At 42.2% G+C, this 18850-nt stretch overlaps 1 protein-coding gene across 3 annotated transcripts in view; it reads left to right on the top strand.

The window, feature by feature from the left end:
- NIBAN1 (niban apoptosis regulator 1) overlaps positions 1–18850 on the top strand; it is a 70273-nt gene that overhangs the window by 26178 nt on the left and 25245 nt on the right. For 2 of the 3 annotated variants that reach the window (XM_030033158.2, XM_030033156.2), the window contains exons 2-5: positions 5076–5206; positions 6628–6759; positions 7453–7567; positions 9051–9218. In XM_030033158.2, the coding sequence (XP_029889018.1) occupies positions 5076–5206; positions 6628–6759; positions 7453–7567; positions 9051–9218 (546 nt within the window). Of the gene's footprint in view, positions 1–2899; positions 2978–5075; positions 5207–6627; positions 6760–7452; positions 7568–9050; positions 9219–18850 lie in introns of those variants that run through there. The other variant, XM_030033157.2, reaches the window with a different exon arrangement.

The following is an 18850-nucleotide window of genomic DNA, read 5'->3' as shown; positions in this document are numbered from 1 at the left end:
TTTGATGTTTATCTCAATCAAAGGTTGCGTTTAACTTGGAACTTGGGATGAAGTCAACCCATGAGCCAAACACTGAAATTATTTTGTTAACTCATTTTGCTGCTACCCTGATGGGCTATAAGAATAAGATTATATATCTGGATGGATGGATGGATGGGTGGGTGGGTGCGTGGATGGATGGACAGTAGTAATTTTAAAGCTCGGTACTGAATTTGCTGAATAACATTAAGGCATGCAGTATAGTTTAGAGTTTATCATTTAAAAGCATGTGCCCAATAGTGGGTCTCACTCCTGGCTGGTGCAGCACATGTGAGTATGATCAGTATGATCAACTGATCTTTTTATATTTACTTCTGACAGCTTTGCTTGTGGCCTTGTGGAAGAAATACAAGGACAAAGTCATTCATTCCTGTTCTGTCTCAGTACTTCACACTTGTTTGAAGTGCTGGGTGTACTGGCATTCAGCATGCACAATGCTTATTGTTTCTTTTAGGTCTTATTTTGTCTAGGGTTTGCTTTGATACAGTAAATCATCTCCTTTTTTACAGTTCATGTCCCTTGGAGAGCAAAGTGTATTTTCCAATGGGCTTAAATGGTTTAAGAAGATAAATCCCCCAGACCTCCAAAGAGATTTGTATCACTGATCGTGGTATTTTCTGAAAAGCCTATTCAAAAGGTGCTGAGTGCAAGCAATTGTACTATGAAGAGGAAGGGTCATGGTCATCTTGCTACCCTTGGAAGGGTCACCTTACTACCAAACACCAATATTTAAGTGGAATAACAACTTTTATGGCAAGTGTTTACCTCTTTCTCTTCCTAACTTCCAAATGACTGAAGTCCAGTGTGCGTGAGCAACCCCTCTCTTGTATGCCAGCCAAGAAGTTCCTGTTTTCTGACCTTTTTTTCTGCATTTTCCTGACCTGCATCCATACCAGCCACTTGGCAACATGTTGTTGAGAGTGGAGAACCATGGCAGGGTGAGCTAGCCAGGCTGTGCACAGCCATGCCACGAGGCTGAAAGCCAGTGGCTAGACCAGCAGAATTTCGTGGGAGAATTTGCCAAAGAGTGCCCTTATTTTTTAAAGTTGTATGTCAGTTTATTTCAATAAAAGCAGTGAAACCCAAAATAAAAAGTTGCGTATTTGAGGACATGCTCTGGGTCTGATGACATGGAGCTACATACAAGTGTCCAGCACAGGTGATGCACAGTTTAGAAGGTCAAAGGCAGTGGAGAAGCAAGAATAAACAAGTTTGGGGGAGGATTCTCAATTTCCAGTGGGACAACTGACAGACGTTCCTTGTTTCTCAGTGCAATGACATTTGGTTTTAGTCTTAAAAGACGTATCGTAACTTGTGCTAAACTTTTGTGATTGAGTGCAAGGGTGGTTCTGCAGAGCAGGAGATGCATCATGAAGCATTAGCAAAGTTTATTTTGGAGCAGGAGCTAAACCTCAGCAAAGGGGAAATGGACCCTTGCTCAGTTAATTTGACAAATCCTTCCACCTCCATCACTATTGTCTTTTCCTTTTGGTAATTTGGGTTGCATGCAGACTTCTGCTGGAGATGATCAAACTATGTATTCTCCTAGGATAAACATCCTAGCTGCTGGGTTTTAGGTTACATTTATAGGGGCTGAAGCTGCGCCGTTGCCAGACCAACCAAGTGGGAAAGTTGGCCTTGCTCCATATAAACAGCTCTGACTAAGCAAGCCACACTGAATTTGGAAAAGAATTAGGGGGACTCATTTTTCAACTGCCCTGGAGTATTTTATCTCCAGTTGTCCCATGTTATCATTTCATGGGAAGAGTTTCTATTACTCATGGCTGTTTCCATCGTGTTTGTTTTCAGATAGTGTATTTTTATCTTTTGTAAACCAGAAGAGTTTAAAAATCCATCAGCAAACAATGGATCAAGGGTCTGTACACTTCTCTTCCTACCTGCAGGTAGTGGTGCAATTCCTGTTGAGCCGAGCAGTGCAAGGCCAGGTCCTTGAGTGGTGCCACTAACAATCTCGTCAAAAAAACTTTTCTTCTAATTTTAAGAGGTGGGAGTATTTTTAATATGGAGATCCTTTACAACAAGTAGTGCAAAGACTGGAATAAACAGCCTGAAACACTTGCTCCTTAATTCATATTTTGGTCAATTGTAAATATAGTCTGCATATAAAAATTACATTGCTGTCATATTTCTCACATATATTATGAATTGCGTAGTTCCTTTCTCTTTGGTCATTGTACTTTAAGCTGATCTAAGAAACATTGACAGTGAAGAATCACACTTCTGAGCCGATTTAGCCATATTTGAAAGGCTTTGCCAAAATTACAGGTATTTCCTGCGATTGTTGGGGGTTTTTTCCTCACACCAGAATTTTGTTCTTTGTCCCACTTCCTCTACAAATTTTTACTGCAGGATGCAGGCAGCAGTCAAGTGAGGTCCAGTGTCCCAGAGCCCTCTGTAACAGATTAAGAGGCCACTTGCAAGCTGGAAAAGAAAAAGCCGTGGTGGAAAATAGGGGCAAACCCGGAGCAGGAAACTCCACCAGGGCTGGGGCCAACAACATCCTACTGCTGGCAGGGACCAGAAGAAAAAAAAAAAAATTATAAAGAAGGGTTTGGGAAGCTTTGTCCTTATTTGGAGAATAAGTTTATGCCTATGCCCAAAGCAGGCTAATTTTTAAAAGGCTGTCAGATGGGCAGGGCTTTTCTGCTTCAGCTGCACCGGTTATCCTGCTATTACATGCAGGCACATCCTATAATTGGCAGGTCTCAAAAAATCTGGTCTCTTAAAACTGGAGGGTTGGAGTCCAGACTGTCACCTGGTGCTGTCCGACAAGTAAATCTGTGAAAAACTTTCATACCTGAAAACTTAACCCAGCCTCCTGACATCCCTCCCCAGCTTTGTGTAATGACTCTGCAAACACGGCAATCGGCGGAGCCGCCTCCTCCGTGCACCTGGGCAGGGCTCAAAGGAGCGGCAGGTTTGTAACCTGGCTGTGGTGTGTGGTTGGGAAGGGGCCAGAGTGGGGTAGAAGGGGCTTTCAGTGTAGTTGAAGGCAGCAATCCCGTTGGTGCTCAAGAAGGAGAAGGCTCCAGCTCACCTCTCTGAGCTGGTTACACAGGAGTAGCTGGAATGAAAGGTCATGTCAATATTGTCCCCAAACTTGAGAGATGCGTCAAGTTCTGTGCATCAAACTGAAAATAAAATTTCAGAAGCAGAGGAGCTGATGTATAGCTTTTTCTTTTGCGTGCATGTCCATGTAACTACAGTGATGTAAATGTAATTATCAGAAAGTTATGGAGTAATTAAATACTGTGGCTATCTGAATTGATGAGATTACCTATAACAGCCTAGTAACGTCCCACATTCAGAGCAAATCAGAGCTGGACCTGAAATAAGCACCTTACAAAATCTTTTGCCATTGCCCATCTCTGCAAACTCCTTGGCAAACTAGCTAATTTTCCACAGCACTCTTAGCCACACATATTTGGGTTTTTAAAATGGAAAAAAGGTAGCCAGAAGGGGTAAATCTTGGATGATAGCATCTTCTACACCAGAGCATCCCGTGCACGTTCTCCCATAAAATCCCATGCGCTTACTCTCATAATGATCCACAGCTTTTCTCTTTCTTTAACCATATTTAAAATTATTTAAGATGAAAAAAGGCATGAACATTCTGGGAACTGCACTGACATTTAAACCCCATTTTTTTTTGTGAGAAATGGCAATAAAATCAGTAGTAATCCAGGCAGTTTTGATTGTTTACTTTAGAAGGACTATGCTTCTATGCTTGAAACAGCAAATCTGTCAAGATCTCTCTCTGATTTCATCACAGCTGCTGCAGACTCACGGCCCGTTGTATAAAATACAGAAACATCATGAAAACTCCCAGTGAATCCCTTTTGGTGGTAGTGCTGGTGAGTGGGTGGGAGGAGTTTGTCAATCTGGGAACATCCTTATAGGATGCAGGTGGTTCAGCGTTTCCAGGGCCCTGGAGGTCACAGTGCTTCTTGCTGGTTCCCCTGTTTGGCCATTCAGCAGCGCTGAATGCCAGTCCTGCTTTAGGAGTCCCTGTGTGTAAAGGGTTCAAGGAATCTCTGTTTGGGTACTACCATTTTTTTGTCTTATACAGAAAATTTGGTATTTTTTTCCCCAAGCAGAACAAAATAAAATTTTGAAAGCATCACAATTGCTTGAGGTGTGAAATTACATTTCTCTGTTTTATGCTGAGAAAAAAACCTTTGTCATGGGGCTCCTTAATACAAGGAAGAAAGGGGTCTCTCCAGTATCCAGGATGGTTGGGATGCTATCTAGACCATAGTCCAGGTTTTGGTTTTTGCATTGCCACAGACTCTTTGAGTCACATATATGCACACGGCTTTAACTTTTAGCTTCGCTTCCCTGTTGTCTGTAAAGTATTATTATTTCTTTGATGGGGTTAATGAGTTAATTACTTGTAAATTACTTTGAGATTCTCAGAAATGAGACTGTCAGTGTGTTTATTGCTGTTATTGCTATGGATGAGATCTTGATTATAGCAAGACAATACAAGATTAGTGTTTATTGCAGCATGACTGAGTATCTGTTTACATTAAAACAAAGAAGAGACTACAGTGCCCACATCTAGAAAATAACCTTTGTAGGAGCTTTGAGTCAGCTTTAACAATCTCACTATGTGATAAAATTGGCTAATACGGCTAAACATCAGCCGGTAACACTTGTCTGTTTCTTTGAAAACCTTATCAGCTCTCGAACACCCACAGCTCTGTGGTAGTAAGTCCCAGGGAGAGGCAGATAGCATCTTTTCTTGGAGAAATGGATTTGGGGTATGTTTTGCCCATTCTTAGAAGGAAAAACGACATCCAAACCCCAGTGTTTTCCTGGACAAATTCCCTCTGCACTTGATTATCACAACAGCTGAATGCATCTCCAAGGGTTTCCTGATATGCTGTGCAGCAAGTGGCCGTTGGTATGGTTAGGCAATATTTTGGGTTGCTGGTGATAACTGCCTTGGTTCTGCATTACAGTTTTTGAACCCATCTACATTAAATACAATTAAATCTCTATTTCTGCTTCAGGAAAAACAGAGGCTGTCATCAAAAACTTCAGCCCACACTACAGACGCCAGTATGCCGTGGCTTTCTGCAAGCACGTGCAGGATGAGCTGGAGCAGCACCGGGATTCCCAGTCTCGGTTCCTGAAAACCAAGGTAGGAGGGCATGTAAGCCCTTCCCCATCCTCAAGCTGCCATCCAGCTCTGCTCTTCTGCATGAAATAATTAACGCATTAACTATTTAAACCACACATTTAGTAGTCGTAATGTATGAAAAGCATGAGCTGGAAGTGTATCAGCTACTGACTGGGCTCGGTTTTCTTGTTTTTCCCAGTGTTGAATGCCCTCAAGTAAAGTTAATAGGCGGTACAGATACTCAGAGCTTCTACAAATCAAACCCAAAGTATTTTTAAAGTTATTTAAATGTTTCTGCACAGCACAGTACAAGAGTGTTCTTTCAGCTTATTATATTGTATAGTTGAATACATAATAAATGTGTATCTAGGATATTTTACGCCTGTACTTTTTTTATATATAACCCAAGTGTACACAATAGATTTGCAAATGCAGATGTTGGATTTGGTTCAGCTAGGTTTTAGGTGGAAAAGTTGCATTTGGGTGCAGGTTTAAAGTGTATTTTTGAAAACTCATCTTTGTTTTGGTCTTGTTTGGTTGTCTCATTGTAGCACAAGAAGAACCATGACACAAGTTTCTGGTACAAAGCATGCCTTTCATCAAGGTAGAGCTGGACACTTGGGCAAAACTAGTTGCTTCCTGCTGATTGCAAGGTTTTGCAAGAATCTTGGGACAGAGATCATACATTCAGGGCAGAAATTTATCTAGGAAACTTAATTAACCCTTTCAGCCATGGCTACAGGGTTCCATAAAGAAGATGGCAATAATCCCCTCCATGAAGTGAGCTATGGAGAGCTGGTTTTTATTAGAGAAGGAGAGACAAAAAAAGAGACAAAAGTCTCTTTATTAGAGGTAAATGCAGAGAACCAGCCTTCAATATTAAGAAGACAGAACTCTAAATTTTTTGGCCATATTGGAAATCACAGGTTTCCAATGCTCTTGAAATGAGTAGGGTAAGGCAATGACGTAGGATGTAAAAGGTGGCATAATAGAAGAGCCGTGTCTTTCAGACAGATGTATATCAGTTACAAGAGCACAGATGCAAAAGTGTTACAAAGAAATGAGAAATAATTTACTATTTTATAATAAAACTCTTTGCTGCATCAATGAATGTTTTTAGTACGTAGTGGAAAATAGGAGACGATGAACTACAAGTCATCTTGCATTCAGCATCCCAACTGAAAGGTAAATAAGAACATCACTGTCTCAGAAATCTGGAAGTATTTGTGGAAGGCAGAGCTCTTCTGTTGCCTCCTCACCTCAGGCTACAAGAATTTGATTGTTTATGTAGTATCTGCCCGAATCAGAGATATGTTTATGACTCCAAATTGCATTTGAAGATTCCAAAGCCCTCGTAGCAGCCTTATAGAAGTGTAGAAATAAAAGATTCAAAATGGTCAGTAATCCAGAGTCATTTCAAATCTCAAAAATTGTCTTTGTAGCCTCTGGTGGAAGCTGGGACAGTCTTATACGAAGCAGAACTGCTTCATTTTGCTGAGGATCTGAAGAAGTGGAAGGACAGATATGTTGTTATAAAAAACGACTACACTGTGGATTGCTTTGAGACTAAAGAGGTAAATGCTTCTTCCTCTTACGTTCTTCTACGCTCCCAAATAAACTGGGTATCAAGTGAATTTGCCGCTGCTGCTGCCTTTCTTTTAGCAATACTGGATGAAACCTTGTCCTCGGCGAGGCAGCTCCAGCCTTGCAGGGCTGGCTGGAAGCTCCAGGGGATGGCTGAGGGTACAACCAAGTGTTGGCCATATATGTTTGCAAGAACAAACAAATCATTTTAACAGCGCTTTGAACCTTCCTTTGCCTATCACAGAAAGCTTCTTATCTGTGTCATTGTAATACGTCCCCGTGCTTCTGCAGTTGGATTTTAAGTAGCAGGTTTTGGGTGGCTCCAAGCTGACTACAGTGAACCTTTTCCTTTGGCAGCTGCCATAGTCAAACTAGTCCTGGCTGACAAATCAAACAAACAGAGCTTAGAAGAAAATCCAATCCCTTTCCCCTCTCTTCTGTCCCTGACTTTTCACCATGGCTGTGGCTGATAAGCACTGAGAGGATATTTTTAAATATGTTTTTTTACATTTAACCATGTTTTAGATTTGACGTACCTAGGGAATATATCCAAAATTCAGCCTGACAAAAAAATTTTCCCTTTGGGGAATATCCCCATGCATTAGCTTTGTCAATGAGTTGTGTATTTTATGTTTTCCCTCTCCCTAAATCTCTACTTGACTCCCTCTCTCTTGATTTTCCAGGCCTACCAGAAAGGAGCCAGCCCTAAATATCAAGTTCTTCCTGCAGGAGGCAAAGTACTGACTTCAGAAGAAGATTACAATTTGCTGTCTGATAAACATTTTCCAGATCCTGTTGGTAAGCCCTGCTCGAAGCTGAACTGCCAAACCCCAGGCTCTGTTCCTTACACAGACCTCTTCTGGGCAGGCTTTCAGGCTAGACTTTAAAACGGGGCAACAGAAGATGCACGCAGCCCTTTTCCTAAGTCAAAGCACAGCTCCAGAGTGGACGAACACAGAAGATGCTATAAGCTAACTTTCAGAGACATGCTGGCTCCCTTTTTTTTTCCAGCATCCCGGCACAAAGCCACTGGAAGCTGTGCAGAAACAGGGCAGGAACCACACCACCATTGTTCCCGGGCTTTGTTAATATTCCTGGTTTATTTGTTTCCATTTTTAGATGCCAGCTGCCTGTGTTGACTCACAGTTCATAATAAGTCCCACAGAGAGGGCAGGAAAGTTGCTGCTGCTGAATTTGTTGTTTCTGGGATGGGAACCGCTGTGGTCCTGCCTGCCCCCACTCCACAAAGACAGAGAAAATTTGAGCTTTAAGGGAGCAGATCTCATGTTGCAGAGTCAGATTTGGAAAATGGGATGCCACGTAAGGAAAGGGATAAGGGCAACATGTAGACAAGGATTTTTTTTTAAAGTCCTGTCTCATACCACTTAAAGTTATGACTGTTGGGAGGTGTCCCCCTTACACCCCTTTCCCAAGGTGTAGTGTGGTCAGAGGGTAGCATGGGGCAGCGGTGCCTGGAGGTGTCCTCTGTGTGTCACCACAGCTCCGCGGGAGTTGGGCTTGAGCAACATGGAGCAGCCCAAGGCCACTTGCGGGCTTCCCATGGCTGTCCCTTCACAAAGAGTGGCTGAGTTAGTCTTTTATGGCCCTTCTCCCCTTCTGTGCGATGCTGAAGACCCTCTGAGATGAACCTCTTGCGGCTGGTCTCTCGATGCATGGCACTGAGACAGCATCCTCTGTGCACAGTGACTCAGGGCAGGTGGAAACTGGAGATCTTCAATGCTTTCTTTGCTTCACCTTCAATGGCTTGAAGTGACAGTTCATCAGGCCATCTTGCAGTTGTGTTTGAAAATGCTGGAGACAGGGAAATTGCTGCTGTTCCTACATGTTTTAATGCAGGTTGTTGCTGTATGGAAGACCATATACTCCTATATGGCCTCTATGTGGAAGAGAACAGAGCTGCCCACTTACTTATTTGCCATGAAAACCTTTTCCCTAGCAGCTACAATCCAATGAAATAGTTTCTTTGAAATTTTACCAAAAATGGGTAGTTTATGGCCACCTTGAATACAAAACAAGAGGACATCAAGTTGCTGGGGTGGTATAAAGTAGAGATGTTGTTGGTGCCTGCTGCGTTTGCCCATCCCAGCTGTGTCCCCCTGCCCTCTGTGCCAAACTGCTTGGATCAAGAAGGAGACCTGATGTTTTCACGTCTCATGCTTCCCTGCTAGCAGAGGTCTGTTCTCTCTGTCATAGCAGAGAGAAAGAGCCACCACCCCCAAGAAATCTGCAGATTTCAAATGGAGATGTGTTTTTTGTGTAGGGTCGAGTGAGAAGGAGGTCGCTCAAGCCTTCGTTCAGCTGCCGAGGGAGTTCCCGGTTTACCTGTGGCAGCCCTTCACCCGGCACAGCTACTATTGCTTCCCAGAGCCAGAAGCTCAGAGGCAGTTCAGCGCTGTGCTGGGCGACTGCGTGAGGCACTCAAACCACGGTGAGTTCAGAAATGACCTCTTCCTGTACATCATTCACCCCGGTAAAAATTTAAATAGCTATTATAGTAAAAAAGCTGTAGAAAAATGCAAGTCACTTATGAAAGATGCTTGGCTTGCAGTGCCTTGAGGAATGCGTTAACATACCCCTTCTTACTTTGGTGGGAGCGAAGTTAGGTGGGATTTGAGCTGCAGTGTAGTAAACTTGGGTAGAAAACATGGGAATTGCTTTGAAAGTGGCATTCCCCTCTCTGTCAGCTGATCTAAATCCAGTATCATCATACAAAATCATAAGAGATTTTTACTAAATATGGCATGGCAAACTCTCACCTGTGTTTGCAAGCTTGACAAACGCATCATAGATACAGTAGACCAGGTTCGTACAACGTAGAGGGAATGTAGTGTCCCACTACATTTCTGTAATGTTATACATATATCATCAATGGTCAAACATTTGATGTTTTCTGTGGGTGTTTAGATGGCAGCTCAAGCCCCAGCCATGGTTAAGCGTTGTAGATGGGACATGAATGGTGTGTAAGAGACGGTATTGATTATTTGCACAAGGTTGAACTTTAAATCTCACTTTCTGAGTATGTTAGACTAGAAAACTTAAGAAAGAAACCAAAAACTTGTGACTTGCTAGGATTGTAAAAACAACCTTGCTCCCATGAAATTGGAAGACCATTTATGAGTTGGATGCTTCAGAAAAAGAAATGCTTTCCTGTTTTTCAGATGACTTTTCTCTTTTTCCATGAAGCTGACCTGCTTCCCCCTCTGGTGTCCAGGCTATTCCATGCCTTTAGTGTTGCTTTCAAGTGCCATCTGCTCCCGCTGCCCTTGGTGGGAGATGGAAACACTCAGGAACTTCTCCAGCAATCTCAGCTACTTGGGCCTGAAGCCCATGCTTGTAGATAAATGAATTGAGAGTGCAGTGTGTGAACAGTCCCTTTTACTTACAGAAGTGGCTCCCAGTGTATCTCTTTTAGCTGTCACTTTTGGCTCCTCAACATCACCTTCACCTCATTACCCTCAGACAGCTGTCTCACACTGTCGTCCCCGGATCCTTCTCAACTGCCATCTCTTTTTGCTAGCCTCCACTTCCAAAGGCATACCTGGTCTCCTTTAGGACTCCATTCCCATGATGAAAACACACATTACTGTATTTCTAGGCAGTTTCCTAAGATGTGCGTGGTGCTCAGTGACAGCTGGTGGCAGGCACCTTCTTTGCAGGACATGCAGGATTCTCAGTCCCTGTGCTAGCCAGGTGGCATACACTCCCCTGACACTTGGTGGTCCTCCTCTCCAGCTCATTTCCAAGCCATGCGGAAAGTGGTGAGACACAGCACGCCTTTCTAGCTCTGACAGCCTTGTACAAACCAGAGCGAGTAGCTCCAATGCAAATCAGTGTAGGTGTGGAGAGGCTGAGGGCTAAAACACCCTGGTAGGCAAATACCCAGTTGCAGGGACTGTAAAGACTGTTTCATGATTAACATAGGTTGGAGGTATCAGTCTAGAAGGAACATGCCTTCACTCAGCACTTCCAAATAGCTTGAGTCTCAATAAATATTCTCTACATAGCAGCCAGAGGAATCTAAATTCCCATAGCATGCCCAAGGGCAAAACCTGCCTCTGTGATTTTTGGTTCTGATTAGCCTGGTTTTAGTTGCAGCAGTCATACAGTATGAAAGCGCTCCGGACTTTGGACAGCCACCCCTTTGCTCCTCACTGGGATTTGGTAAGGAGATGGGGGTACAGTCAAGTTTTCCTGGCACTGTCAGTCCCTCATGACTTGAAGCCCGTTCATTAGCTTTGGGGTTTTTCATTTCTCTCTTCTGGAGCAAGTGTAACAGGCCTGACAAACCTTTTGGCAACCTTTTTTTTTCTTAAAGTTCAGCACAGCACTCTAGGGGCCAATTCTGAATTGGCAGAAGTTCGGACTAGATGACTTAATAGGTCTTTTCCATCTCCAATGCCTGCATGTCTGTGTTTTATTATTTTTCATATGGTTCAGCTATTGCTCATTTATGCAACTATTTCAGGATTTATCCCACTCAGCTTTTTCTGTGGTGAAGTTTTTATCTGACAAAAGATGCTTAGTGACACCGCAGTGCCTTTGTCAAGGCTCATCCTTTCTGTCACATTATTTCTGCTAAACAGACTGATTGGTAGGTAAAGACAGTCTGGATTAAGACCTGCTGTTGCACTGGTAAAAATTAACTGTTTTTTACAGCTAGGGAAACGGGAGCCCATATTTTCTGGATTTCTTGGAGTTATACCATCTCCTAGAAACCTAGGTGCTGCAAGCGGAAAAATGATCCCTGACAAGCACCCCAGTAACCTTAACTCTGCCCTTGAAGTGAGCTTCTTCAGGGTTTTTTTTCAAGGACTTCATACTAATTTATATTCATGCTCACATGACTGAAAGATGTTACTTTATTAATACTTTTTAAAGCCTTATTTGCAAACAATTTTGCCTACAAAAAACAGGTGTCTGAACAATCCAACAAAGTTACAGGCACGTGCAGTAATACTATGGGTAATAAGGCTTGTGATATAAAAATTGGCTTTTTTATTTTAAAAAAATTGAAAAGAGAGAAGAAATGCAAAAATTCCTTCGAGTTCAGTTGTGGAATATAATTTAGTGGGATAAGGAGCAGCGGCCAAGGCAGCACTTGCCCGACCTCTCTAAAAAGTGCCGAGTTAGCTTTTGCCAGGGCAGATTTGGCAAGGGCAGGAGAAAGACAGATGTAATGTCTGATCAGAAGTTGCCTTTCTGTCTTTTCTATAATCTACCACTTCTGCAAAGGAATGTATCACACTGGGCTTTAGGCAAAAACTTGGAGGAGTCTTTGGTTAAAGTCTGTTTTCTCCCAGGAAGCAGAATTAAATATGGTCTCTTGCTGAACAGAAAACTGGCGTGAATCAGCATGTGGTCTTGCGATGGGAGCCGCCCTGACATTCAGCTATTTCCTCTCTTTAGAGTCCCTCTGTTATAAATAACCAGTCCAGCCTGTGTTTCTGGGTTTTCTGGTCAGAACTCATGGTCAGGAGAATAACTATAGAAGTGTTTGGATTTAGTGATCACCGCTTGTAAATATGATTCAGATATACAGATTGCGGGTTCTTCTCCCCTGGACCCCAAATTTTCCTGTTGTGTTTATCCTTTATACTAATTGATAAGGGATTGCAGTTCAAGGGGACAATGATTTCCTTCATTATCAATGGAATATGTAGATCTTTTGCATCCTGCTTGAGTACAGTTCAAATAAGGCATATTTAAAACCTTTAAAATGAACCTAAGCCAATCAGAACCTGACTGGTCATGGCTTTGAAAATATTCTAGTACAATCAGACGCGTACACTGAGATTCTCCGAATTACCCTCACTCTGAAAGTTGATTGACTGATTAATATGCATACAGAAATCATCCCAGTTCAGTGGCTCATCTAGGCAGCTCCTGGTTTGCGCTTTGTAAGTTGGCTTTTGTGACGCCTCAGGATTTGGGGAGGGGATCAAATGCTTTTTGGGGTTTTAAGCTGTGAGGTTGTGTGATTAAGGGCTAATGAATGAAACTACAAGTGCCCAGGGAGCAACAGAGGAACCCCAACAAACCGACGGGTGCCGAGGGGACCCCGATGTGGCTGCCCCAGCGCTCAGGGGAGGAGGCTCAGCTCACGGTCCCGCCATGAAACCCACCCAGGTGGGCCACCAGGAGCTCTCCCTGACTGCCTTGCCATTGGCAGGGCTGTTGTTGCCTAAGTGGGTAAGGGACTCGTTATGGGATGGAGGGGAAGAGCATTTGGAGATTGCGTAAAGCGTATTATGGGAAGTTTTCCAGGAGACTGTTGGAATATGCAAGATTTATTATGGGATGTTTAGGGGAAGGACCAAAGCTGGGAAAAGGGAAGGATCAAAGTGGATTGGAGAGGAACATATGTGGGATAACAGAGGGAAAAAAGGGATAAATTGGATCAGTTGGGTGTAAAAAGGAGGCTGGTCAGTATGCTTGTCCCATGCATGTCTGTCCTGTCTTCTTACTAAACTCCACTTCTAACTATTTTCCAGGGTGAGGGTGCTCTCTGGTGTGTGTGTTGGGGTCCTAAGTGCCAGCAAGTAGAGAAGGAGCCCCGGGGTCATGGGGACTCCACAGGTTTGAGGTGCTAGCACGTGGAGAGATGCGTGTGGGAGGTTCCCGTGCCAGCAATGGGAGAAGGGACCAGAGAGCACAGGGGCCCAGAGGTGCAGGGCCATCATCTGGTGAGAGCAGAGTGCTTTCCTAACAAGCTTCCACCAGCCATGTGTGTACATGGGCTTCAGTCACTAGCAAATTTCAATCTGTACTATCTGGCAAGTAGGAGAAGAGGTGTGGGAGCCAGCGACCAGAGATGCCATAGGGCTGGGACCAGTACTGGAGGGACCATAGGTCTGAGCCAGCTACCAAAGAGACATGGGGGTCTGAGAGTTACTGCTGGGGGGAACATAGGTCTGGACCTGCTATCAGTGGGGGCAGGTGCGGCAGGATGTAATGAGAGCTCCAGCTATTGGGCTACCAGATTTGGCAACTATAACATAATCCGTACTTGCATTTGAGTCCCTTTTCTGGCTGAGTTTGAGTCAAATACATTTCAAAATTGCTTTTCATCATTCAGTGTATGACCCTTCTCCTGAGAAAATTAACGACTGTGTAACTCTGCTCCCAGGATAAAAAAGGTGACTGTAAATTTGCATACCCAATAAAGAGGTGCTACTATCTAATGTTGGCCATTATCTCAAAAGCTCCATCAAAAACCTTCCTGCCCTCCAAACTGTCCATTCTTTACCAACAGCTTTGTAATTAAGGGCTTCAGTGGGCTGCATTAAAGAACATTGTGTGCAGCTCTGAAATACCACGATTCATTTCTCATTGAATTTATTACCTAGGCATAGGATATAAAACATTATAATGGGCATATTTGCTGATTTCAAAGCTTTTTGGCTTTGATCAATGAATATGTAAATGAAAGGGTGACTTAAATTAGTTCAATGGCATAAATGTGCATATAGAAAGATAATGTTGAGGGGAGGTCTCTAGATATATAACATGGGTCAGCCAAAAAATGTTCTTTGCAGAAGAAGAGCAAGCCAACAAATACAGAGGAGTCAATAGTAAAATATGGTAGAGTAATACAACCTAGTGATGACTTTTGATGAAAATAATTCCACATACAGAGAAGAATGTACAGTTCACTGGGTACAGGGTTACAAAATTAAATTTTCAATGTTTGCTTTGCTAGTCTGTTCCTTATGCTGTAGGACATTTGCTGTATTTTCCCAGGGAGATTATGTAGCCTTCACTGTTTTAGTAAAACTGAAAAATAAATGTTTCAAATGGTAAATGTGTCAAGACAAAAGATAGCTGTTGTAAAAAATGCAGTTTCAAGGGTTACTGGAGAATTCCTGCTTTCTGATCTGATCTTAGCTGGGACGCATTTACAGTGTACTAAATGTGGCCTTATTGGCTTTAGTAAATAATAAGTATTGTTGACCACATTAGAATTGTTTATATCTAAAGATCCTACATTACATCAATGTATAAAATGTATTACTATATTTGTTTTAATTTTGATGATTCATAATTAATTCAGGAGAATAACATGTGACAAAAAATATATATCCTAATGCCACTTTTGTATCAACGTCCTGACAGAAAGGGCAGCAAGAAGGAGAATTTTCTGCCGGTAATATTATTTTTTAGCTTTCCTTGCCCAAGTTTTGCCTCAACTGAGTTTTCCTTAGGTTGATAGGGAGGACCTGCTGACTGTTCACTGTTACTTCCAGAGAGCCTGTTCTTCTCAAGCGTCTGTTGAGGCCAGACCTTCATCAGTGGAGGATTTTATGTAGTACTTAGTTTTAAAAACTTCTCAGGTTTTTAAAGAAGCTGTGCTTGGGTTGAAGTGGAGTGTGCAAGGAAATGGCTTCATTTTTTCCTCCAATTTCCTAATCCACTACTCCCAGTTCAGATGTGGGCTGTAGCATGCAATTCATTGGTTTGCCTTTATCTGCATGATCCCTCCACTTCCATCCACAGCTTGGACTTACTCTGGTTCCCTCTCCACCCCCATTTTCTTATTGAAATGGTGAGAACTGCACACCTCAAATTTTGGGGGAAATTTGCTGCTGAAATGGCCACCTAACCCACAATGGGGAAGCACTGTCAGTCCCAAATTGGCGATAATGAGGGAAATGCTCAAAATATTCAGAGTGCTCTAATATTTCCTATTCTCCAGTTTTTAATCCTTTACATTTGTATGTCCTGAAAATCACACTAGAAGTTTCTTCTGAACGCTTATTTAATTTTTTGTTATTTTAGGAGGTCATCTTGTTTCCTATATGAGGTTACCAGCTATTGTGTTTCACTTAATATTTGCTGTTAAAAGTGAAGAAGCCCAACCACTTGGTGCTGGGATAGAGGGAAGTCTGTGTGACGAGAAGGAACATACAGCTAGCTAATTCTGGGAGATGCGGAGTTTCACTTCATGATTTTATTTTCTTTCATCTGGTTTCATTTCACATCCTTATCTTGATAATCACCCTCCTGACACAGGAAGCTAAGGGACTTTCAAAACCATATCCTGTCATCTCCAATTTTGCCCTAAGTAACAAAAAAAAAATTTAGAGAAATAAATACATTAAAGAAGTACAATAAAGAAATACATTAGGCAAGAGAGAAATACAAAATGTACTTTTAAGCTCATGCAGGGCATTCTGTCACAGCTTGGCTGCGTCAGGACAACTGGGACAGCTTTGGATTTTTTGTCTCCATCTCTGGCTTTTAGGGTTGCCATTAGCTGTGTCCACATTTCCTTTTTCAACTCTAAGTTTAGCTGGCAGGTGTTTTTCTTGTAATTATTTCTAGCTTTCCTATGTTACATGTATATAGTACATGTAGGGCTTACCAACTCTTGGACTATAATTCAAAATAATTACTGAAGCGTTGATAAAGGCTGACAAGATGACATTAAATACTTAAGCTGAAGGATATATATCTCCGTGTACATAGCAAAGCAGCTGTCACGAGTCCAAATAGGACTTTGGAAAGATTTCTGAATCTTTGTGTTGCAAACAGGGTGGCTTTTCTTCTCCGGAGGAGGCAGCTGAAGAGAAGGGTTTTCTTGTTGCCTTTTTCAGATGACGTGCAGAAGGACCAATTAAAGTAAAACTGAGGAGGAAACTGCTTTTTTTGACGTTAAGGAAAAATGTCCTTCTGCATTGGGATGAAAGCAAGACCTTTCTGAAGGTTTGCATGATAATTTGTGGTGGGAAAAGGTATGAATGGAGACAGAGTATTCAGCCCTTCGCCTGCCTGACTCAAACCTGGGACTTGTGTCTTGGCTCCTCTCACTGCAGCTGCTGCACTTTAATTAATTAAATCACTTTATGGTTAATAAGATCAGATCTCCTATAATCCACATAGGTGGCTGAGACCATGGCTGGTCTTTCACCAGAGAGACATCTGAGGTCCAAATGGACTTTTCAAAACTGATGTGTAAACTTCCATAGAAATATTAATGCTATCATAACATTCAAAACCATTTTGCTATAAATATCTTTGATGAGGCTTGTGGGGTGCTATGAAACCCATGAAAGGTTTTAGGACACAATTTAGAATTTTTTTGTATAATTTAGAATATTTTGCTTAAAATAAGACTATTTTTCTTCTTTCTGGAATGTTTTTGCTCTACAACATCAGTTCTTTCAGTCAGCGTGGCTTTTGCTTTTCTGGTAAGCCTGCTTGCCTGTACTGTAGTTAGGATTTTCAGTCTGTAGGAGTTACATTCATTCTGAAACACCAAGATGATTAATGTGCTAAAATTCTAATTGCGATTACAGTCTTCCTACCTCTCTCACCTCCACGCCTTGGGCTGATTCTCCTTTTCTTATGTATTACCAAGCATGGGGTGGTGCAGAAGAGCCACTGCTTTGCGCCCACCACCCAAGCCTATTTTAGGAGCCATGAAGATACTCAGTTGTGCAGGTGTAAGGTTGTAGTCAGGCTCCAGCTTCAAAGTTCAGCAGCAGAAAAATTCTCACCTGCACCAGGAATACAGTAGCTGGTTTGCAAAGCGCTTGGAAATTGTCAGAGATAAATGATATTGTGATTCTTTCTGTGTGTTTATGCGGTGCACTCATGTTTTCGACTATGAAACATAAAGCTGCTGGTCCCAGCAGAGGGAAGTTCCTTGTAATCTGTCTCGTGCTGCTTTGAACAGCTTTAAAGCAAATAGTTAAACCCTCTGAATGTTGGTTTGATGGTCTCGGAGGAAATTTGCACTGCAAAACTTTATTTGCTATAAATACAGCATATTATTGCAGGGTTGTATCCTGTTTGGAAATTACCTCATCTAGCTTCTGTTAGTGGTTAGCAGCTTCATACCACATGATCTATGAATAATACGATAGTACAGTGCTCTTAGGAAAACATCAGAGCTGTGAGGCTGATGCTTCTCAGACCCAGGGCATTACACTTCACTTCATTCTCGATTTGGATAATAATATGACAGGACTCCATTTTGTAAAAGTAAACAGTGTGTCCTTTTAGTCAGAAGATCATTTCCAGAGGTGCCATAGCTGTATTATAAGCCCTGGGCAAACTGTCTTTCCCTGAGATCCAGTTCCTGAGCTCTCCTCATCTCCCAGGTTCGAGCAGATGGATTCACCCTCATTTTCTTACCTGCCGTCCCCTTTGGGTTGGGACCATTTGCTCTTTTTTTTGCAGACAGAAATTTTCAAAACCTTATTTTTTGGAGTTGATGGCCATGGCCTTTCTTACCAACTTTCTGTAGTATCTTACAAGCAACAGCTCTTAAAGTGCGCTGGGACCTCAGCTGGTCGCTTTTTGCCATATAACAACATGAAGATCGGATGGTCTTGCCCTCTCTTAGCCATTCGCTGTGCCCTGTCGATAATCCTCTGTGTGGTATTACTCATACACCCCACAGTAGAAAGTTGCTTATCATTAAACAGAAACTATATGAGCAACAGACAGTAATCACCGTAGTCCCTACCCACAGCAAATAAATCCCAGGCAGGTATTACCAGAAATACTAGAAAAAATGCTATTGCAAGAAACCTGTGCTACAAAGATCACTCTTAGAAAGGGAAATCGTTCTTTGTCATGCTCATTTATTTTTATTTGATAGGCATCCCCTAAATGTGGTGTTGGGAGGTTGGCGGAATGATTCCTTGACTGCAGGAACGTCTCTTATTCCCTGATTTTCTCCAGCAGCCTTCACCCCAAATCCTTTGGTGGCTGGCAGCGTGCAATAGCTTTCTTTGAAGTACCAGTACAGGAGATGGAAATGTCCTATGTATTTAGATGGTTAAGACACCACAGTTTTTAAAAATGGCAGCCTTTTCTTTCAGCAGCTTCCCTCTGGTTTGGGGTTGTGTATTTTCTTCTTTACCAGCTTTTGTTTTAAACAACCTAAATTTAAAAAAAAATTCAGCTAGATTTTTTTTTTTTTAAATTAAAGATCATGTATAATGGAAAGCAGAGGAAAACAACAATCTAAGTATATTTGAAAGAAACAGATGCCAAGGTGAGAGGGGGATGACTTGGAAGGATAAGAAAATTGGGAAAAATGTAATTTGCATT

The sequence above is a fragment of the Aquila chrysaetos genome, chromosome 12 (assembly GCF_900496995.4).
Source record: "Aquila chrysaetos chrysaetos chromosome 12, bAquChr1.4, whole genome shotgun sequence".
NCBI lineage: Eukaryota > Metazoa > Chordata > Aves > Accipitriformes > Accipitridae > Aquila > Aquila chrysaetos.
The sequence above is the reverse complement of the archived record's forward strand: the minus strand, read 5'-3'. Positions and strand labels throughout refer to the sequence as shown.